This window comes from Heterodontus francisci, chromosome 47 (assembly GCF_036365525.1).
Source record: "Heterodontus francisci isolate sHetFra1 chromosome 47, sHetFra1.hap1, whole genome shotgun sequence".
Lineage (NCBI taxonomy): Eukaryota > Metazoa > Chordata > Chondrichthyes > Heterodontiformes > Heterodontidae > Heterodontus > Heterodontus francisci.
This window is the reverse complement of record NC_090417.1, coordinates 13,530,950-13,555,025: the sequence shown is the minus strand read 5'-3', so window position 1 is coordinate 13,555,025 and position 24,076 is coordinate 13,530,950. Positions and strand designations below refer to the sequence as shown.

At 43.1% G+C, this 24,076-nt stretch overlaps 1 protein-coding gene across 2 annotated transcripts in view; it reads left to right on the top strand.

Annotated features, from left to right (window-relative positions):
• The window catches only part of LOC137357243 (anthrax toxin receptor 1-like), a 164,306-nt gene that overhangs the window by 77,779 nt on the left and 62,451 nt on the right, over positions 1–24,076 (top strand). For both annotated transcript variants that reach the window (XM_068023429.1, XM_068023428.1), the window contains exon 12: positions 14,328–14,406. In XM_068023429.1, the coding sequence (XP_067879530.1) occupies positions 14,328–14,406 (79 nt within the window). The remainder of the gene's footprint in view (positions 1–14,327; positions 14,407–24,076) is intronic.

The window sequence follows — 24,076 nt, the reverse complement described above, 5'->3', positions numbered from 1 at the left end:
TCCGAACCCCTCGATTAGATTCCAGTCTGTCACTCACTCCCGGGTATCCATTATTCTATATATAAACCATCTGAACCCCTCGATTAGATTCCAGTCTGTAACTCACTCCCGGGTATCCATTATTCTATATATAAACCATCCGAACCCCTCGATTAGATTCCAGTCTGTAACTCACTCCCAGGTATCCATTATTCTATATATAAACCATCTGAACCCCTCGATTAGATTCCAGTCTGTAACTCACTCCCGGGTATCCATTATTCGAGATATAAACCATCTGAACCCCTCGATTAGATTCCAGTCTGTAACTCACTCCCGGGTATCCATTATTCTCTAAATAAACCATCTGAACCCCTCGATTAGATTCCAGTCTGTAACTCACTCCCGGGTATCCATTATTCTATATATAAACCATCTGAACCCCTCGATTAGATTCCAGTCTGTAACTCACTCCCGGGTATCCATTATTCTATATATAAACCATCTGAACCCCTCGATTAGATTCCAGTCTGTAACTCACTCCCGGGTATCCATTATTCTATATATAAACCATCTGAACCCCTCGATTAGATTCCAGTCTGTAACTCACTCCCGGGTATCCATTATTCTATATATAAACCATCCGAACCCCTCGATTAGATTCCAGTCTGTAACTCACTCCCGGGTATCCATTATTCTATATATAAACCATCCGAACCCCTCGATTAGATTCCAGTCTGTAACTCACTCCCGGGTATCCATTATTCTATATATAAACCATCCGAACCCCTCAATTAGATTCCAGTCTGTAACTCACTCCCGGGTATCCATTATTCTATATATAAACCATCTGAACCCCTCGATTAGATTCCAGTCTGTAACTCACTCCCGGGTATCCATTATTCTCTAAATAAACCATCTGAACCCCTCGATTAGATTCCAGTCTGTAACTCACTCCCGGGTATCCATTATTCTATATATAAACCATCTGAACCCCTCGATTAGATTCCAGTCTGTAACTCACTCCCGGGTATCCATTATTCTATTTATAAACCATCTGAACCCCTCGATTAGATTCCAGTCTGTAACTCATTCCCGGGTATCCATTATTCTATATATAAACCATCTGAACCCCTCGATTAGATTCCAGTCTGTAACTCACTCCCGGGTATCCATTATTCTATATATAAACCATCCGAACCCCTCGATTAGATTCCAGTCTGTAACTCACTCCCGGGTATCCATTATTCTATATATAAACCATCTGAACCCCTCGATTAGATTCCAGTCTGTAACTCACTCCCGGGTATCCATTATTCTCTAAATAAACCATCTGAACCCCTCGATTAGATTCCAGTCTGTAACTCACTCCCGGGTATCCATTATTCTATATATAAACCATCTGAACCCCTCGATTAGATTCCAGTCTGAAACTCACTCCCGGGTATCCATTATTCTATTTATAAACCATCTGAACCCCTCGATTAGATTCCAGTCTGTAACTCACTCCCGGGTATCCATTATTCTATATATAAACCATCTGAAGCCCTCGATTAGATTCCAGTCTGTAACTCACTCCCGGGTATCCATTATTCTATATATAAACTATCTGAACCCCTCGATTAGATTCCAGTCTGTAACTCATTCCCGGGTATCCATTATTCTATATATAAACCATCTGAACCCCTCGATTAGATTCCAGTCTGTAACTCACTCCCGGGTATCCATTATTCGAGATATAAACCATCTGAACCCCTCGATTAGATTCCAGTCTGTAACTCACTCCCGGGTATCCATTATTCTATATATAAACCATCTGAACCCCTCGATTAGATTCCAGTCTGTAACTCACTCCCAGGTATCCATTATTCTATATATAAACTATCCGAACCCCTCGATTAGATTCCAGTCTGTAACTCACTCCTGGGTATCCATTATTCTACATATAAACCATCTGAACCCCTCGATTAGATTCCAGTCTGTAACTCACTCCCGGGTATCCATTATTCCATATATAAACCATCTGAACCCCTCGATTAGATTCCAGTCTGTAACTCACTCCCGGGTATCCATTATTCTATATATAAACCATCTGAACCCCTCGATTAGATTCCAGTCTGTAACTCACTCCCGGGTATCCATTATTCTATATATAAACCATCTGAACCCCTCGATTAGATTCCAGTCTGTAACTCACTCCCGGGTATCCATTATTCTATATATAAACCATCTGAACCCCTCGATTAGATTCCAGTCTGTAACTCACTCCCGGGTATCCATTATTCTATTTATAAACCATCTGAACCCCTCGATTAGATTCCAGTCTGTAACTCACTCCCGGGTATCCATTATTCTATATATAAACCATCCGAACCCCTCGATTAGATTCCAGTCTGTAACTCACTCCCGGGTATCCATTATTCTATATATAAACCATCTGAACCCTTCGATTAGATTCCAGTCTGTAACTCACTCCCGGGTATCCATTATTCTATATATAAACCATCCGAACCCCTCGATTAGATTCCAGTCTGTAACTCAGTCCCGGGTATCCATTATTCTATATATAAACTATCCGAACCCCTCGATTAGATTCCAGTCTGTCACTCACTCCCGGGTATCCATTATTCTATATATAAACCATCTGAACCCCTCGATTAGATTCCAGTCTGTAACTCACTCCCGGGTATCCATTATTCTATATATAAACCATCCGAACCCCTCGATTAGATTCCAGTCTGTAACTCACTCCCAGGTATCCATTATTCTATATATAAACCATCTGAACCCCTCGATTAGATTCCAGTCTGTAACTCACTCCCGGGTATCCATTATTCGAGATATAAACCATCTGAACCCCTCGATTAGATTCCAGTCTGTAACTCACTCCCGGGTATCCATTATTCTCTAAATAAACCATCTGAACCCCTCGATTAGATTCCAGTCTGTAACTCACTCCCGGGTATCCATTATTCTATATATAAACCATCTGAACCCCTCGATTAGATTCCAGTCTGTAACTCACTCCCGGGTATCCATTATTCTATATATAAACCATCTGAACCCCTCGATTAGATTCCAGTCTGTAACTCACTCCCGGGTATCCATTATTCTATATATAAACCATCTGAACCCCTCGATTAGATTCCAGTCTGTAACTCACTCCCGGGTATCCATTATTCTATATATAAACCATCCGAACCCCTCGATTAGATTCCAGTCTGTAACTCACTCCCGGGTATCCATTATTCTATATATAAACCATCCGAACCCCTCGATTAGATTCCAGTCTGTAACTCACTCCCGGGTATCCATTATTCTATATATAAACCATCCGAACCCCTCAATTAGATTCCAGTCTGTAACTCACTCCCGGGTATCCATTATTCTATATATAAACCATCTGAACCCCTCGATTAGATTCCAGTCTGTAACTCACTCCCGGGTATCCATTATTCTCTAAATAAACCATCTGAACCCCTCGATTAGATTCCAGTCTGTAACTCACTCCCGGGTATCCATTATTCTATATATAAACCATCTGAACCCCTCGATTAGATTCCAGTCTGTAACTCACTCCCGGGTATCCATTATTCTATTTATAAACCATCTGAACCCCTCGATTAGATTCCAGTCTGTAACTCATTCCCGGGTATCCATTATTCTATATATAAACCATCTGAACCCCTCGATTAGATTCCAGTCTGTAACTCACTCCCGGGTATCCATTATTCTATATATAAACCATCCGAACCCCTCGATTAGATTCCAGTCTGTAACTCACTCCCGGGTATCCATTATTCTATATATAAACCATCTGAACCCCTCGATTAGATTCCAGTCTGTAACTCACTCCCGGGTATCCATTATTCTCTAAATAAACCATCTGAACCCCTCGATTAGATTCCAGTCTGTAACTCACTCCCGGGTATCCATTATTCTATATATAAACCATCTGAACCCCTCGATTAGATTCCAGTCTGAAACTCACTCCCGGGTATCCATTATTCTATTTATAAACCATCTGAACCCCTCGATTAGATTCCAGTCTGTAACTCACTCCCGGGTATCCATTATTCTATATATAAACCATCTGAAGCCCTCGATTAGATTCCAGTCTGTAACTCACTCCCGGGTATCCATTATTCTATATATAAACTATCTGAACCCCTCGATTAGATTCCAGTCTGTAACTCATTCCCGGGTATCCATTATTCTATATATAAACCATCTGAACCCCTCGATTAGATTCCAGTCTGTAACTCACTCCCGGGTATCCATTATTCGAGATATAAACCATCTGAACCCCTCGATTAGATTCCAGTCTGTAACTCACTCCCGGGTATCCATTATTCTATATATAAACCATCTGAACCCCTCGATTAGATTCCAGTCTGTAACTCACTCCCAGGTATCCATTATTCTATATATAAACTATCCGAACCCCTCGATTAGATTCCAGTCTGTAACTCACTCCTGGGTATCCATTATTCTACATATAAACCATCTGAACCCCTCGATTAGATTCCAGTCTGTAACTCACTCCCGGGTATCCATTATTCCATATATAAACCATCTGAACCCCTCGATTAGATTCCAGTCTGTAACTCACTCCCGGGTATCCATTATTCTATATATAAACCATCTGAACCCCTCGATTAGATTCCAGTCTGTAACTCACTCCCGGGTATCCATTATTCTATATGTAAACCATCTAAACCCCGCGATTAGATTCCAGTCTGTAACTCACTCCCGGGCATCCATTATTCTATATATAAACCATCTGAACCCCTCGATTAGATTCCAGTCTGTAACTCACTCCCGGGTATCCATTATTCTATATATAAACCATCCGAACCCCTCGATTAGATTCCAGTCTGTAACTCACCCCCGGGTTTCCATTATTCTATATATAAACCATCTGAACTCCTCGATTAGATTCCAGTCTGTAACTCACTCCCGGGTATCCATTATTCTATATATAAACCATCTGAACCCCTCGATTAGATTCCAGTCTGTAACTCACTCCCGGGTATCCGTTATTCTATATATAAAGCATCTGAACCTCTCGATTAGATTCCAGTCTGTAACTCACTCCCGGGTATCCATTATTCTATATATAAAGCATCTGAACCCCTCGATTAGATTCCAGTCTGTAACTCACTCCCGGGTGTCCGTTATTCTATATATAAAGCATCTGAACCTCTCGATTAGATTCCAGTCTGTAACTCACTCCCGGGTATCCATTATTCTATATATAAAGCATCTGAACCCCTCGATTAGATTCCAGTCTGTAACTCACTCCCGGGTATCCATTATTCTATTTATAAACCATCTGAACCCCTCGATTAGATTCCAGTCTGTAACTCATTCCCGGGTATCCATTATTCTATATATAAACCATCTGAACCCCTCGATTAGATTCCAGTCTGTAACTCACTCCCGGGTATCCATTATTCTATATATAAACCATCCGAACCCCTCGATTAGATTCCAGTCTGTAACTCACTCCCGGGTATCCATTATTCTATATATAAACCATCTGAACCCCTCGATTAGATTCCAGTCTGTAACTCACTCCCGGGTATCCATTATTCTCTAAATAAACCATCTGAACCCCTCGATTAGATTCCAGTCTGTAACTCACTCCCGGGTATCCATTATTCTATATATAAACCATCTGAACCCCTCGATTAGATTCCAGTCTGTAACTCACTCCCGGGTATCCATTATTCTATTTATAAACCATCTGAACCCCTCGATTAGATTCCAGTCTGTAACTCACTCCCGGGTATCCATTATTCTATATATAAACCATCTGAAGCCCTCGATTAGATTCCAGTCTGTAACTCACTCCCGGGTATCCATTATTCTATATATAAACTATCTGAACCCCTCGATTAGATTCCAGTCTGTAACTCATTCCCGGGTATCCATTATTCTATATATAAACCATCTGAACCCCTCGATTAGATTCCAGTCTGTAACTCACTCCCGGGTATCCATTATTCGAGATATAAACCATCTGAACCCCTCGATTAGATTCCAGTCTGTAACTCACTCCCGGGTATCCATTATTCTATATATAAACCATCTGAACCCCTCGATTAGATTCCAGTCTGTAACTCACTCCCAGGTATCCATTATTCTATATATAAACTATCCGAACCCCTCGATTAGATTCCAGTCTGTAACTCACTCCTGGGTATCCATTATTCTACATATAAACCATCTGAACCCCTCGATTAGATTCCAGTCTGTAACTCACTCCCGGGTATCCATTATTCCATATATAAACCATCTGAACCCCTCGATTAGATTCCAGTCTGTAACTCACTCCCGGGTATCCATTATTCTATATATAAAGCATCTGAACCCCTCGATTAGATTCCAGTCTGTAACTCACTCCCGGGTATCCATTATTCTATATATAAACCATCTGAACCCCTCGATTAGATTCCAGTCTGTAACTCACTCCCAGGTATCCATTATTCTTTATATAAACCATCTGAACCCCTCGATTAGATTCCAGTCTGTAACTCACTCCCGGGTATCCATTATTCTATATATAAACCATCTGAACCCCTCGATTAGATTCCAGTCTGTAACTCACTCCCGGGTATCCATTATTCTATATATAAACCATCTGAACCCCTCGATTAGATTCCAGTCTGTAACTCACTCCTGGGTATCCGTTATTCTATATATAAAGCATCTGAACCTCTCGATTAGATTCCAGTCTGTAACTCACTCCCGGGTATCCATTATTCTATATATAAACCATCTGAACCCCTCGATTAGATTCCAGTCTGTAACTCACTCCCGGGTATCCATTATTCTATATATAAACCATTTGAACCCCTCGATTAGATTCCAGTCTATATCTCACTCCCGGGTATCCATTATTCTATAAATAAACCATTTGAACCCCTCGATTAGATTCCAGTCTGTAACTCACTCCCGGGTATCCATTATTCTATATATAAACCATTTGAACCCCTCGATTAGATTCCAGTCTGTAACTCACTCCCGGGTATCCATTATTCTATATATAAACCATTTGAACCCCTCGATTAGATTCCAGTCTGTAACTCACTCCCGGGTATCCATTATTCTAAATATAAACCATTTGAACCCCTCGATTAGATTCCAGTCTGTAACTCACTCCCGGGTATCCATTATTCTATATAGAAATATTCTGAACCCCTCGATTAGATTCCAGTCTGTAACTCACTCCCGGGTATCCATTATTCTATATCTAAACCATCTGAACCCCTCGATTAGATTCCAGTCTGTAACTCACTCCCGGGTATCCATTATTCTATAGATAAAGCATCTGAACCCCTCGATTAGATTCCAGTCTGTAACTCACTCCCGGGTATCGATTATTCTATATAGAAATATTCTGAACCCCTCGATTAGATTCCAGTCTGTAACTCACTTCCGGGTCTCCATTATTCTATATATAAACCATCTGAACCCCTCGATTAGATTCCAGTCTATAACTCACTCCCGGGTATCCATTATTCTATATATAAACCATCCGAACCCCTCGATTAGATTCCAGTCTGTAACTCACTCCCGGGTATCCATTATTCTATATATAAACCATCTGAACCCCTCGATTAGATTCCAGTCTGTAACTCACTCCCGGGTATCCATTATTCTATATATAAACCATCTGAACCCCTCGATTAGATTCCAGTCTGTAATTCACTCCCGGGTATCCATTATTCTATATATAAACCATCTGAACCCCTCGATTAGATTCCACTCTGTAACTCACCCCCGGGTATCCATTATTCTATATATAAACCATCTGAACCCCTCGATTAGATTCCAGTCTGTAACTCACTCCCGGGTATCCAATATTCTCTCTATAAACCGTCTGAACCCCTCGATTAGATTCCAGTCTGTAACTCACTCCCGGGTATCCATTATTCCATATATAAACCATCTGAACCCCTCGATTAGATTCCACTCTGTAACTCACCCCCAGGTATCCATTATTCTATAGATAAACCATCTGAACCCCTCGATTAGATTCCAGTCTGTAACTCACTCCCGGGTATCCATTATTCTATATATAAACCATCTGAACCCCTCGATTAGATTCCAGTCTGTAACTCACTCCCAGGTATCCATTATTCTATATATAAACCATTTGAACCCGTCGATTAGATTCCAGTCTGTAACTCACTCCCGGGTATCCATTATTCTTTTTTAAACCATCTGAACCCCTCGATTAGATTCCAGTCTGTAACTCACTCCCGGGTATCCATTATTCTATGTATAAACCATCTGAACCCCTCGATTAGATTCCAGTCTGTAACTCACTCCCAGGTATCCATTATTCTGTATATAAACCATTTGAACCCCTCGATTTGATTCCAGTCTGTAACTCACTCCCGGGTATCCATTATTCTATATATAAACCATCTGAACCCCTCGATTAGATTCCAGTCTGTAACTCACTCCCGGGTATCCATTATTCTACATATAAACCATCTGAACCCCTCGATTAGATTCCAGTCTGTAACTCACTCCCAGGTATCCATTATTCTATAGATAAACCATCTGAACCCCTCGATTAGATTCCAGTCTGTAACTCACTCCCGGGTATCCATTATTCTATATATAAACCATCTGAACCCCTCGATTAGATTCCAGTCTGTAACTCACTCCCGGGTATCCATTATTCTATGTATAAACCATCTGAACCCCTCGATTAGATTCCAGTCTGTAACTCACTCCCAGGTATCCATTATTCTGTATATAAACCATTTGAACCCCTCGATTTGATTCCAGTCTGTAACTCACTCCCGGGTATCCATTATTCTATATATAAACCATCTGAACCCCTCGATTAGATTCCAGTCTGTAACTCACTCCCGGGAATCCATTATTCTACATATAAACCATCTGAACCCCTCGATTAGATTCCAGTCTGTAACTCACTCCCAGGTATCCATTATTCTATAGATAAACCATCTGAACCCCTCGATTAGATTCCAGTCTGTAACTCACTCCCGGGTATCCATTATTCTATATATAAACTATCTGAACCCCTCGATTAGATTCCAGTCTGTAACTCACTCCCAGGTATCCATTATTCTATATATAAACCATCTGAACCCCTCGATCAGATTCCAGTCTTTAACTCACTCCCGGGTATCCATTATTCTTTATATAAACTATCTGAACCCCTCGATTAGATTCCAGTCTGTAACTCACTCCCAGGTATCCATTATTCTTTATATAAACCATCCGAACCCCTCGATTAGATTCCAGTCTGTAACTCACTCCCGGGTATCCATTATTCTATATATAAACCATTTGAACCCCTCGATTAGATTCCAGTCTGTAACTCACTCCCGGGTATCCATTATTCTATATATAAACCATGTGAACCCCTCGATTAGATTCCAGTCTGTAACTCACTCCCGGGTATCCATTATTCTATATATAAACCATCTGAACCCCTCGATTAGATTCCAGTCTGTAACTCACTCCCAGGTATCCATTATTCTATATATAAACCATTTGAACCCGTCGATTAGATTCCAGTCTGTAACTCACTCCCGGGTATCCATTATTCTTTTTTAAACCATCTGAACCCCTCGATTAGATTCCAGTCTGTAACTCACTCCCGGGTATCCATTATTCTATGTATAAACCATCTGAACCCCTCGATTAGATTCCAGTCTGTAACTCACTCCCAGGTATCCATTATTCTGTATATAAACCATTTGAACCCCTCGATTTGATTCCAGTCTGTAACTCACTCCCGGGTATCCATTATTCTATATATAAACCATCTGAACCCCTCGATTAGATTCCAGTCTGTAACTCACTCCCGGGTATCCATTATTCTACATATAAACCATCTGAACCCCTCGATTAGATTCCAGTCTGTAACTCACTCCCAGGTATCCATTATTCTATAGATAAACCATCTGAACCCCTCGATTAGATTCCAGTCTGTAACTCACTCCCGGGTATCCATTATTCTATATATAAACCATCTGAACCCCTCGATTAGATTCCAGTCTGTAACTCACTCCCGGGTATCCATTATTCTATGTATAAACCATCTGAACCCCTCGATTAGATTCCAGTCTGTAACTCACTCCCAGGTATCCATTATTCTGTATATAAACCATTTGAACCCCTCGATTTGATTCCAGTCTGTAACTCACTCCCGGGTATCCATTATTCTATATATAAACCATCTGAACCCCTCGATTAGATTCCAGTCTGTAACTCACTCCCGGGAATCCATTATTCTACATATAAACCATCTGAACCCCTCGATTAGATTCCAGTCTGTAACTCACTCCCAGGTATCCATTATTCTATAGATAAACCATCTGAACCCCTCGATTAGATTCCAGTCTGTAACTCACTCCCGGGTATCCATTATTCTATATATAAACTATCTGAACCCCTCGATTAGATTCCAGTCTGTAACTCACTCCCAGGTATCCATTATTCTATATATAAACCATCTGAACCCCTCGATCAGATTCCAGTCTTTAACTCACTCCCGGGTATCCATTATTCTTTATATAAACTATCTGAACCCCTCGATTAGATTCCAGTCTGCAACTCACTCCCAGGTATCCATTATTCTTTATATAAACCATCCGAACCCCTCGATTAGATTCCAGTCTGTAACTCACTCCCGGGTATCCATTATTCTATATATAAACCATTTGAACCCCTCGATTAGATTCCAGTCTGTAACTCACTCCCGGGTATCCATTATTCTATATATAAACCATGTGAACCCCTCGATTAGATTCCAGTCTGTAACTCACTCCCGGGTATCCATTATTCTATATATAAACCATCTGAACCCCTCGATTAGATTCCAGTCTGTAACTCACTCCCGGGTATCCATTATTCTATATATAAACCATCTGAACCCCTCGATTAGATTCCAGCCTGTAACTCACTCCCGGGTATCCATTATTCTATATATAAACCATCTGAACCCCTCGATTAGATTCCAGTCTATAACTCACTCCCGGGTATCCATTATTCTCTATATAAACCATCTGAACCCCTCGATTAGATTCCAGTCTGTAACTCACTCCCAGGTATCCATTATTCTATATATAAACCATCTGAACCCCTCGATCAGATTCCAGTCTTTAACTCACTCCCGGGTATCCATTATTCTTTATATAAACTATCTGAAGCCCTCGATTAGATTCCAGTCTGTAACTCACTCCCGGGTATCCATTATTCTATATATAAACCATCTGAACCCCTCGATTAGATTCCAGTCTGCAACTCACTCCCGGGTATCCATTATTCTATATATAAACCATCTGAACCCCTCGATTAGATTCCAGTCTGTAACTCTCTCCCGGGTATCCATTATTCTATATATAAACCATCCGAACCCCTCGATTAGATTCCAGCCTTCAACACGGTCCCAGACATTTGTTATTCTATGTATAAACTTAATAAACTCATGAGCTGGGAAGAATGATAAAAATGTTGAGAAGGATTCGAGCTCCTGTGATTTATGCGAGAAAGCTGGTGTGTCTGAGCACGGAATATTGATAAGATTAGATTTGACTGGTGTCTCCCATTTAAATGGACTGCACAGAGGGATCTGGGTGTTCTTGTGCATGAAACACAAAAAGTTAGCGTGCAGGTGCAGCAAGTAATTAAGAAGGCAAATGGAATTTTAGCCTTTATTGCGAGGGGGTTAGAGTTTAAAAATAGGGAAGTCTCGTTGCAACTGAACAATGTGTTGGTGAGGCCGCACCTGGAGTAGTTTAGTTTAATTTAGAGATACAGCACTGAAACAGGCCCTTCGGCCCACCTAGTCTGTGCCGACCATCAACCTCCCATTTATACTAATCCTACACTAATTCCATATTCCTACCACATCCCCACCTGTCCCTATATTTCCCTACCACCTACCTATACTAGGGGCAATTTATAATGGCCAATTAACCTATCAACCAACAAGTCTTTGGCTGTGGGAGGAAACCGGAGCACCCGGAGGAAACCCACGCAGACACAGGGAGAACTTGCAAACTCCGCACAGGCAGTACCCAGAATTGAACTCGGGTCACTGGAGCTGTGAGGCTGCGGTGCTAACCACTGCGCCGCCCTGTGTACTGTGTCCAGTTTTGATCCCCATATTTATGAAAGGATATACTGGCATTGGAGGCAGTTCAAAAGAGATTCACATGGCTGATTCCTGGGATGAAGGGGTTGACTTATCAAGAATGGTTAAACAGGTTAGGCCTTTATTCATTAGAGTTTAGAAGAATGAGGGGTGATCTTATTGAAACCTAAAAGAATATGAGGGGGCTTGACAGGGTAGATGTTGAGAAGATGTTTCCACTTGTGGGGGAATCTCAAACTGGGGGACATTGTTACAGAATAAGGGGACACTCATTTAAAACTGAGATGCAAAGGAATTTGTTCTCTCAGAGGGTAGTGAATATCTGGAATTCTCTATCCCAGAGAGTTGTGGAGGCTAGATCACTGAAAGTATTTAAAGAGGAAGTAGATAGATTTTTGAAATATCGGTGAGTTAAGGGCTCTGAGGAGCTGGCACGAAAGAGGAGTTGAGGTCTGGGGCAGATCAGCCATGATCCTATTGAATGGTGGGGCAGGCTTGAGGGGCCGAATGGCCTACTCCTGCTCCTATTTCTTATGTTCTTCTGAGTGTGAAAGATGGCAATTGAACATGTTTTTGGAAGGTGATTGCTGCCTCTGGAGCAGAATCTCAGCATGAGTCAGTACCTTAATGATCTGAGAGCATGCAAAAGAAAGTAACAGCTGTTTAAGGCATGTGTTTTTCGAGGAATTGAATCACATGTGCATAAGGGAATGTAACTCAATGCCCAAAGAAGGTATCGTCTTGTCAAGTGCTCTCACCTAATTCACCTTACCCATTTGGGGAAGGCAGACAAGGCAAGTGGATGCATCACAAATGCTGGGATACTGCAAAATGTCAAGGAACAGAGGGACCTTGTAGTGCATGTTCACCAGCTTCCTGAAGGTGGCTGGACAGGTAGATAAGGTGGTCAAGAAGGCAAAAGTGATACGTTCCTTTATTCACCAAGGTACGGAATAGAAGAACAGGGAGGTTATGTTAGAATTGTATTAAATGCTAATTAGGCCACAGCTAGAGTACTGTGTACAGTTCTGGTCACCACACTAATAGAAGAATATGACTGCATTAGAGAGGGTTCAAAAGGAGTTACAAGGATGTTGCCAGGACTAGAGAATTTTAGTGATGAGGAATAATTAGACAGGCTGGGGTTGTTTTTCTTTTTGTATCAGTGGAGGCTGAGGGGAGACTTCATTGAGGAGTCTACTAAAATATCAAAATTATTAGAGGGGGAGTTTGGAAGAATTTGTTTCATCCAGAGGTTGGCAAGTGTCTGGATCTCTCTGCCTGAAAGGGTGGTAGAGGCAGAAAACCTCGTTGCATTTAAAAAGCACTTGGGGATGAACTTAAGGTGCCGCAACCTCCAGGGCTGTGGAGCAAGAGCTGCAAAGTGGGATTCGGCTGAACTCAGCCGACATGGACACATGGGCTGATTGGCCTCCTTTTGTGCTGTAAATTTCGATGATTCTATGAATTCTGAAGGTGTGCTGCTCACTAAATTTTGAAAAAGGCCCGTCTGTAGATAAAGAGTGAGATGAGGCCTCCATGATGCAGATTGCTCCGTCCTGGGTTTTTTTTCTCCCCCTTCTTTGATGGGTTAAAGAACTTGCAGCTGAAGCCAACGAGTGACAGGGTTGAGGCTCAACAGAGGTATTGATACGTGGGTGAAGTTGCCTTGGAGCCATGTCTTGTTGTTTGACATCACAGTGTTCTTTGGCCTTCACTGCGAGAGTTGGTGCTCAGAGTCTGAGAATTATCTGAACAATACAGGCAACTTATTTTCCACATTTGTCTGTGTCAGCACTCCATCATGATTTGTTGGACTCAAGGCACTGCAAACAATAGAGAAATGATTATTCATGTGGTCTGTGCTCAGCTCAAGCCAGAATATTGCCCTGTGGGATGAGCCTGTAACCTTCTTTTGAGAGCTCCAGTGCAGTAATTTAGTACTCTGCTCTGCTCAGAGGTAACAATGTTGGAAATACATGATTACATTGCAGTCCCAGGATACTTCTGAAATAACAGCTCTCTTACTTTCCTACGTAACAACAGTAACTGCATTTCAAAGCACATTCTTTGCACATTAAACGCTTTGGGACGTTGAGAGATGTGATCTGTAGAAACCCCCAAGAACTTTATTCATTTGCCTTTTTTTCTTGATTCATATTGTGAGTTTAATGTAAAAACCTTTGTCTTCTTGCAGAGCGGTGTTCTTGCAGGTCAGCATGAATGAAGGTCTTAGCTTCATCTCCAGTTTTGTAACCATCACAACTGTCCACTGTGTGAGTAAAAATGATATGATCCAAAAAAAACCTTATTGGATTTGCTGTCTGCATAATTTAAATGATGGGAATTTTTCTCTTCCTCCTTTGCATCAAAATAATAATTTTTAGAAGCAGCTAAAGGTCATTTGGCCCGACAAACCTATTCCCTTTTAACTGATCTTGACTTTGCCTACCCACCTTTCCATCATACATGTCGAACCCCTCTCTCCCCAAAATAACAGCCTGTTGCTTTTTGAACCCTTTGCAATTGTGAAGAATTTTCCTGGATCAACTTGGTCAATTCCTTTGTATTTCATTGAGATAGAATTGCTGGATCTCAGGAGCCAAGTGAGTGGGCAAGCCATTTCTCCTCTTCTGTTCCTTCCCATGCAGTGTCTGCTCTTGTCTCTTTCCAAGGCCATAGGAACAGCAAGCATCTCTTGGAAGACTGCAATGTGCAAATGATCGTGTCATTTTTTTTGTGTTTGAATGAATGAGGCAGCCAGTTCCTTGTAACGAGACACAAAGTCAGACCAAAGCTTAGCATCAGAGACGCCTCTTCACTCTGTATTCAGATCTGTGTCTTCTCAATCTACATCTGCAATCGTCAGGCAACTCCCAATTGGTTGTCACCAGTTAAACATAGACCAGGCCGAACCAGTTAGAAAGAAAAGGAAAAGGAAAAAGCTGCATTTCTGTAGTGCCTTTTAGCACCTCAAGACATCTAAAAGCACTTTACAGCCAATGACACTGTTGTAATGTGAGAAATGTAGCATCCAATTTGCACACAGCAATCTCCCACAAACATCATTGTGATCATGACCAGATCATGCGTTTTAGTGATGTTGATTGAAGGATAAATACTGAAAGATCTCCCCCTGCTATTCTTCAAACTCGTGCCAAGGGATCTTTCACATCCCCCTGAGGGGGCAGATGGGGCCTTGGGTTAACATCTCATCAAACGATGGCACCTCTGACAGTGCAGCACTCCCTCAGTACTGTCGTGGACTGTCAGCTTAGATTTTTGTGCTCAAGTCTCTGGAGTGGGACTTGAACCCACAAAGTTCTGACCCATAGATGAGAGTGCTGAGCCAAGGATGACAGGGTCATGTCTACACTGTGGGACTGACAACTGGAAAGCTCTTCTTTGATTGACACTCAGTTCAGCATTCTCCTGCGGGATGGATTTACCTCGCACAGCTTCATGTTGAGAAATCTCTTGGGTATGTTGGTTCGGGCAGGATTGTATCACTGATGGTGTCCACAATAATGCCGTAGGCTGGAGCATCCCCATCTCCTCGCTGAACGTCCCAAATCTGTGGGGATAACTTGGAGCAAAAGTGATCGTCAAAAGCCATCTTCTCTTGAACAATAACCCTTGCCTCACTGCCATCCAACAGTGGATAAGGGTATTCAAATCTGTTTGAGCTATTAAAAAGGAAGGAAAGTCTTGCATTTATATAGCACTTTATAACATCTACTTTGGGGCAGTTAATATGTGAGCAAAATCAGCCATTGTGGCCCCCCCAGAAACAGAAAATTCCTCAAGGAGGGAATGTTGTGTAGAATACTGGAAGATCTCCCTTCTCCTCTTGAAATAATTCCACGGGATCTTTAACCTCCACTTGAACCAGTGAACAGGCAGACAAGGCTTCAATTTAACATATCCTCTAAAGGACAGCCTCTCCCACCATGCAGCACTCAAAAGGGGATGGAGCCCTCAATCTTTTGACCCTGAGGTGGTTGTGTGACAAACAACAAACCAATATAAGATGCTTATATCAGATGATAAGTTATATTATTTCAGCTCCGTCAATCCCTTGCCTCCTGAATCCCAACCGTACCTTCATGTCACTTTCAGCAGCCAAGTGGGTCCAGCTGTTGATTGGCCTTTGTGCATAGAACCCCTGCCCCTTTCAACCCTGCCTGTGTCCTCCAGTCCTGCTGCCTTGCTATGGCTCTCGGTTGATCTTCTCTTTCCTGTTAACTATTTGAAATACCCCTGTTAGCCGCTGCAACTCTAACCAAACCACCTAGCTCCGAGATGGCACAGGGTTCTTCAAGAAGACAGTCAATTCAGCTGTCACAAAAAAAAGCAGCACAACTGGTCAGCAAACCAGATGCTGAGATGTTGGAACAGATGTGGAGATGCAATTTACTCAAAATAATGCGTCAATGAAAAGGGCTTTTTCAGAGTCCCTTCCTCTCGTGCAGGAGCTGTCTGCCTCAGACAATAATTCATTCACGTCAGCTTATTGACTCTGTGTGTTCCAATCATCCCATGTGTTGGGACATCCTCCTGCCAGTATATCACTCCCCCACTTCTCATCAAATTCTCCGAAATCATGCACGAGTGCTCCAAGGCACTGTCCCTTCAAAAATAGGATCCATCCCCTATTCTAAACTAAGCTTGAATTCAAGTGACTACAAGTTATTAGTCATCCTTAAGAACTGTATGTTTTGGTAAACTGTAACTTAAACAGTTTATCTGCAAGCAGGCCTAAAGTATTCAGTGCCAAGTGAGATTTTCTGTAACTTGGGCTAAAAATAGTTAGGTCTGTAAAACAGACAAACAGATAATTCCTTGCGAGAGGCTGAATCTTCTTAACCTCAGCTCTGCATTAGCACAGTATATGAACATATGAACATACCAATTAGGAACAGGAGTAGGCCACTCGGCCCTTCGAGCCTGCTTCGCCATTCAATAAGTTCCTGGCTAAACTGATTACTCCACATTTCCACCTACCCCCCGATAACCTTTCACCCCCTTGCTTATCAAGAATCTATCTCCCTCTGCCTTAAAAATATTCAAAGACTCTACTTCCACCTCCTTTTGAGGAAGAGAATTCCAAAGACTCACGACCCTCTGAGAGAAAAGATTTCTCCTCATCTCTGTCTTAAATGGCCGACCCCTTATTTTTAAACAGTGACCCCTAGTTCGAGATTCACCCACAAGGGGAAACATCCTTTCCACATCCACCCTGTAAAGACCCCTCAGGATCTTATATGTTTCAATCAAGTCGCCTCTTACTCTTCTAAATTCCAGTGGATACAAGCCTAGCCTGTCCAACCTTTCCTCATAAGACAGCTCGTCCATTCCAGGTATTAGTCTAGTAAACATTCTCTGTACTGCCTCCAATGCATTTACATCCTTCCTTAGATAAGGAGACCAGTACTGTGCACAGTACTTCAGACGTGGTCTCACCAATGCCCTGGATAGCTGAAGCATAACCTCCCTACTTTTGTATTCAATTATCCTCGCGATAAACAATAACATTCTATTAGCTTTCCTAATTACGTGCTGTACCTGCATACTAACCTTTTGCGATTCATGCACTAGGACACCCAGATCCCTCTGCATCTCACAGCTCTGCAATCTCTCACCATTTAGATAATATGCTTCTTTCTTATTCTTCCACTTTCCCACATTCTCCTCCATTTGCCAGGTCTTTGCCCACTCACTTAACCTATCTGTATCCCTTTGTAGCCTCCTTGTGTCCTCTTCACAACTTACTTTCCTACCTATCTTTGTGTCACCAGCAAATTTAGCAACCCTACCTTCGGTCCCTCAGGATCATGAACAAAGTACAGCCGAACCACCTGTTATCCGTACTCCCACTATCTACCGGGGCAAAGCATCAACTGAGAGATTGCCTCACTCCACCGCCCCCTTGTATCCATCTTTCCCGAAATCAACCACACAATTCAGGTTCAATTTAATTCATTTTATTTTTGACGAACTTGTCTTCACCGCTCTGTTGGTATTATTGCTGCTTCGTTAAATGTTTACAATTTGGAGGAAGTCCCATGATGGTTATCAAAGGAAATGAAGTGGGCTGTATCCGTTTGAGAAGGAGTTTAGGGAGGTGAATAGAGGCAGTGTTGAAGAAATACATTTTGAGGAAGAGTGGGGTGAGAGGAAGAGAGCAAAGTCGAAAGGTTTCGAGGAAGTGAGTTCCAGGAGAGTAGGGCCAAGACAGCTGAGAGAGCTGCCATGCAGGTGGCATGGAGGGCAAAGGGACACATCGCAGATTGGAAGAGCAGAAGGCGCGCGCTCGCTCGTATACAAGGTGGAGAAGCCTGCAACTGTAGAGACAAGGCAGCGAGAGGGGGAGGCCGCATGGGCTCGAGTATTGAATTTGATCGATTGAGGAGTTCACGGATATTGTTGAGGACGAGGTGATTGAGGAGTGGGAATTAGTGGCCCGCAGGATTTGTGCAGCCAAGTTACGATGAGTTGGAGTTTGAGTCGAGTAGAAGTTCAGGAGAAGGCTAGTGTTGCCTCAAAGCTGCGTGGGTGTGTGTTGGTGCAGCAATAGGGAATGCAACACACAGGGGACAAAAAGGCTACGCACAAGCAGGGGTCCCTTTAAGACGCACGCATGCACAAGGCCGTTTTAAAGGGACCGCGCAGTGCACAAAATGGTCCGCACACTGTGAAGGGAAATTCGAAGGAACGTTAGAGGAGGTCATGGGAAAAGATGACTCTGGAGATGATGTGTAGGAATACATCCCAGAGGTAGCCATGGAGATAGTGGATGCATTGGTGATCATCTTGCAAAATTCTATAGATTCTGGAGTGGTTCCTGCAGATTGGAAGGTCGCAAATGTCACCCCACTATTTAAGAAGGGAGGGAGAGAAAACAGGGAATGACAGACCTGTTCGCCTTATATCAGTCATTGGGAAAATTCTAGATTATTCTAAAGGATGTGAGAAATGGACACTTGGTTAATAACAATCTGATTGGGCATAGTGAACATGGATTTATGAATGGGAGATCATGCTTGACAAACCTATTGGACCTTTTTGAGGATGTTACGAACAGAATTGATAAAGGGCAGTCGGTGGTCATGGTTTTCTCGGATTTTCAGAATGCTTTTGATAAAATCCCCCACAGGAGGTTGGTTAGCAAAATTGGATCACATGAGATAGGAGGTAGTATACTGGTGTGCATTAAGGACTGATTGACAGGCAGAAAACAGAGATTGGAATAAAGGGGTCACGTTGGCAGGCTGTGACTAGTGGGGTACCGCAGGGAACAGTGCTTGAGCCCCAGCTGTTCAAAATATATATCAATAATTTGGATGTGGGGACCAAATGTAGTCTTTACAAGTTCACGGATGACACAAAACTAGGTGGGAATGTGTGTTGTGAGGAAGATGCAAAGCCGAAACAAGTGATTTGAAAAGACTTAGTGAGTGGACAAGAACATGGCAGATGGCATATAATGTGGAAAAATCTGAGGTTATCCACTTTGGTAGGAGGAACAGATGTGCAGAGTATTTCTTCAGTGGTAAGAGATTAGAAAGTGTAGATGTGCAAAGGGACCTGGGTGTCCTTGTCAATAAGTCACTGAAAGCTAACATGCAGGTGCAGAAAGCAATTAAGAAGGCTAATGGTATGTTAGCCTTTATCGCAAGAGGATTTGAGTACAGGAGCAGTGAAGTCTTGCTTCAATTGTATTGGACTGCACCTGGAGTACTGTGTGCAGTTTTGGACCCCTTATCTTAGGAAGGATATTATTGCCATAGAGGGAGTGCAATGAAGGTTCACCAGACTTGTTGCCCAGATGGCGGGATTGTCCTATGAAGAGAGATTGGGGAAACTGGGTCTGTATTCTCTAGAGTTTCAGTGAATGAGAGGTGATCTCATTGAAACCTACAAAATACTTGAAGGGATAGACAGGATAGATGCAGTTAAGATGTTTCCCCTGGTTGAGGAGTCTAGAACCAGGAGACACAATTTCAAAATAAGGGAGAAGACACTTAGGACAGAGAAGAGGAGACATCTCTTGACTCAGATGGTTGTGAATCTTTGGAATTCTCTACCCCAGAGGGCTGTGGAAGCTCAGTCATTGAGTATGTTTAAAGCTGAAATTGACAGATTTCTAAATACAAATGACAGAAGGGGATCTGAGGATAGTGTGGGGAAAAAGACATTGAAGTGAATGATCAGCCTTGATCGTATTGAATGGCGGGGCAGGCTCGATGGGCTGAATGGCCTCCTCCTGCTCCTATGTTCGAATGTATTATCCACCAATTCTCATTGCCCACTGGTCCTGGGACATTCGACTGTGTATTCAAATCGAATAAGGCAAAATATCAACGGTGACACTCTTCCCCCACCGCATGTGGAGCGGGTTGCTATCTGCAGTAGTTAGGATTGCTTTACTTGTGACCTTTGAGAACAAAAATAAACATCTACTTGCACAGTTGTGGACTCCATATGATAAATAAGAATACAGCAAATACTGGAGAAAGTGCAGTAAAGAATTACAAGCATGATACAAGAACAGAGAGGTCCTACTGACCAGGACAGATTGAATAGGTGAAAAGAGGAGGCTGAGGAGTGACCTTGATAATAGTCTTTAAGATTACAAAAGAGTTGGATAGGGGAGAATTAGACAAGATGTTTCGACTTGTTGGGGAGTCCAAAACTAGGGACTATAAATACAGGATAATCTCCTATAAATCTAATAGGGAATTCAGGAGAAAGTTTTTTCCCCAGAGAGTGGTGAGAACGTGGAACGCACTACCATAGAGAGTAATTGAGGTGCAATGAAAAGAAGGCTGAATAAACACACGAGGGAGAAAGGAATAGAAGGTCATGTTGATGGGGTGAGATGAAGAGGGGTGGGAGGAGGCTCAGTGGAGCATAAACACCAGTATGGACCAGATGGGCCAAATGGCCTGTTTCTCTGCTGTAAATACTATTAGAAACAGGATTGAGCATTGAGGGTGAGTACAGATGGGAATGATGAAATCCTGATTGGACATGGTGTTGCCGAACTGCTCGATGCCGCAAAAGGTCACCTGGGGCGGCACAGTGGCACAGTGGTTAGCACCGCAGCCTCACAGCTCCAGTGACCCGGGTTCAATTCTGGGTACTGCCTGTGTGGAGTTTGCAAGTTCTCCCTGTGTCTGCGTGGGTTTTCTCCGGGTGCTCCGGTTTCCTCCCACAAGCCAAAAAGACTTGCAGGTTGTTAGGTAAATTGGCCATTATAAATTGCCACTAGTGTAGGTAGGTGGTAGGGAAATATAGAGACAGGTGGGGATGTTTGGTAGGAATATGGGATTAGTGTCGGATTAGTATAAATGGGTGGTTGATGGTCGGCACAGACTCGGTGGGCCGAAGGGCCTGTTTCAGTGCTGTATCACTAAACTAAACTAAACTAAACTGTCACAAAAGGCAACTGGTCCTCAGGAGTTTCACTCAAAGCCCTGCAGCTTTAAGGTTAAACAGAGCACAGAGTATCTGTGGGCAGAACATGCTTGATTGGCACAAGTCACCTCTTCTCCTCTCGGCAAAGAGAAGAACGACAAATGCTGGCTCTAGACAGCAGATCCCCTTTCCCCCTCCGGAAGAGGAAAGGCAGCTTCGACCCCTCGAGTAGAAACTCCTTTTGTCAGAAATGATGTGAGACAAGGGGGTCTCCATGTGAACCGTTCAGCTGTCTGGACCTCAGGTGCTGGCAGACCTGTAGTAGATTTGCAGAGTTTGCAGTTTGTATTTCTCGTGTTGCAACAGGGGCATAGCAATCGGAATGAGTTTTATTTCAACACAGGGAAAGATTGCATGTCTGCATTAAATTACAGTCAGCTGCTCTGCTTGGCCTGAGTTGCTGAATGACGGCTCCATTTTACATCCCAGCTCGAAGCTTGAGGTGTAGGGTTTTTTTTTTGCCTTGTGTTCTTTTGTGATTAAAATCACATGTGTTTCCACTCCAAATCTCCTGTTTAAATCCCAGGCATGGTGGGGACCTATGAAGCAAACATTGTGACTGTACCCCTGTGGGTCACTTTTGTGCGCAGTGCAAGTATCTTTTGCACATGCCTGACAAATGAATTGGGGTGTGAGTGCGGGGGCGGGGGAGGGGGTGTCCTTTAATTTGCAGCTCTGGGTTGGGGGGAGGTAATACAGAATTGCTCGGGCCTCCTTAAAAGGGCAACATCTGGCTCCGCACCTCGTTCAGCACATGATGAAATCCCTGCTTCGCTGTGACATGACTGAACATTGTGAATTGCCTTTGCTGCAGTCAAGATTCCGTCCTGATGGTGGGGCCCACCACAAGCAGCCTTGGTTTTAAACCATGGATTCACTGTATAAAATATTCAGGTCAAGATTTCACATTTAGCATGAAACCTAAAGAACATGACATTTGACAGAGGACAGAGTGGAGGGAAAATTGGGGCTAATTAAAGGTGGGGTACTTGAGCTGCATCCTCTCTTTAGCCTTGCCTGCTTTCACTTCAATCACAGAATTTCCACGGGGGCAGTTGGGGAGAGAGAAATGAGAATACACTCACAAAACATTCACAATGGTGGCTCCATTCTCGTCAGACAGATACATACTTCATAGGCTTTGTACACCTCCGGGGAAAGTTGCCTTAAAATCCCGGAGCATTTAGGAACGGGCTGGAATTTTTCAACAAAAAAAAGGAACGAAACCCTTTTAAAGGAGATTGCACAGCCCAACAAAAATATAAGTAAAATAAACAATGAAAAGAAAAACTACATTTGCTGGAAATCAAATTTAGGAGGAAAAAAAAAGCAGAAAGTTCTGGAAATGCATCCGACTGAGAAATGGAAGGTTAATGCTTTGGGCAGATTTCGTTCAGTCTGATTTTTTTCAGAGGTGCCCTTCCCCCGAATGGGTGCCACTGCGGGTGGCAGGGATGCTGTCTACCACCATGGCTGGTACCCCCACCCCCTCCTGAGAAAGTACGTTACACCCACCTCCAGCTGAGAAGCTCGGAACATTTCCACGGCTGGGTCTCGCGGTCACATTCTCGGCAAGCTGCCGTCTCAGCGGATACACGCAGGTGGCTTGTGGAGGGGGTGGGGCGGAGTGGGTCAGGTAATCTCGAGACTCCTCTCTATCCGAGCTGAAGGCCAGGCCCCGAGGTGGAGTGGGAGGTGACTGAGCACTCAGTCCGCCTCTTGGCCGCACACAAAATCACTGCAGAACATCTTTTCTGAGTGGGTTCCCTGCAGCTCCGTTAAGGAGCTCTGGTGAGGATGCCCAATGTGTGGTGCCAATGGTCGCCATGCCCATGGGTACACAGAGATGGCATCGACGTGCTGATTTTAATCTTCTAATAAATCTGCCCTCTGCATTGTTGGCAGGTGGTGGAGAGGGTGGGGGGGGGTGATAATTTGCCACCCATTTTGATCCCCTCCCCGCCTATCAAACATCACAATGATTGTGCAGGGGACGATTCTAACGTTGAACCGCTGGTCGCTCGACGTCCCAGCTCAAACAGGGCAGGTAACAATTGTTCTCTGAGTTTCCGTTGCCCTGGACCATCAGTCTTCCAGGCCTGTGTCGTATCACTGGATTTGGCTAACTTCATGACAAGACTGTTGCCGAGTTCTTTGATGCTGTGAGTTGTTCCCACTTCCGTCTTGAAAGTTTGTGGCTGGAGAGTAACCCAATAGCTGCTGTCAGCCCCCAGAGAGCATAAAGGCAGCAGGAAGGGACAAACATCCCTTTCTATTGAAAGGCTGCTATTGGTAATGGCTGCCACTCTCCCTTTCTGAAGAAAGTGGAACAGCGAGCGATACATGCAGTGACAACAGAAGTTAAACTCGGGGGCCATCACAAAGGAGGAAAAGTTTAATTTGAAAACACTCGCTCTCCCTTCCCCTAGTTTATCATTGACCTTAAATTACCCCACGATACTTGGC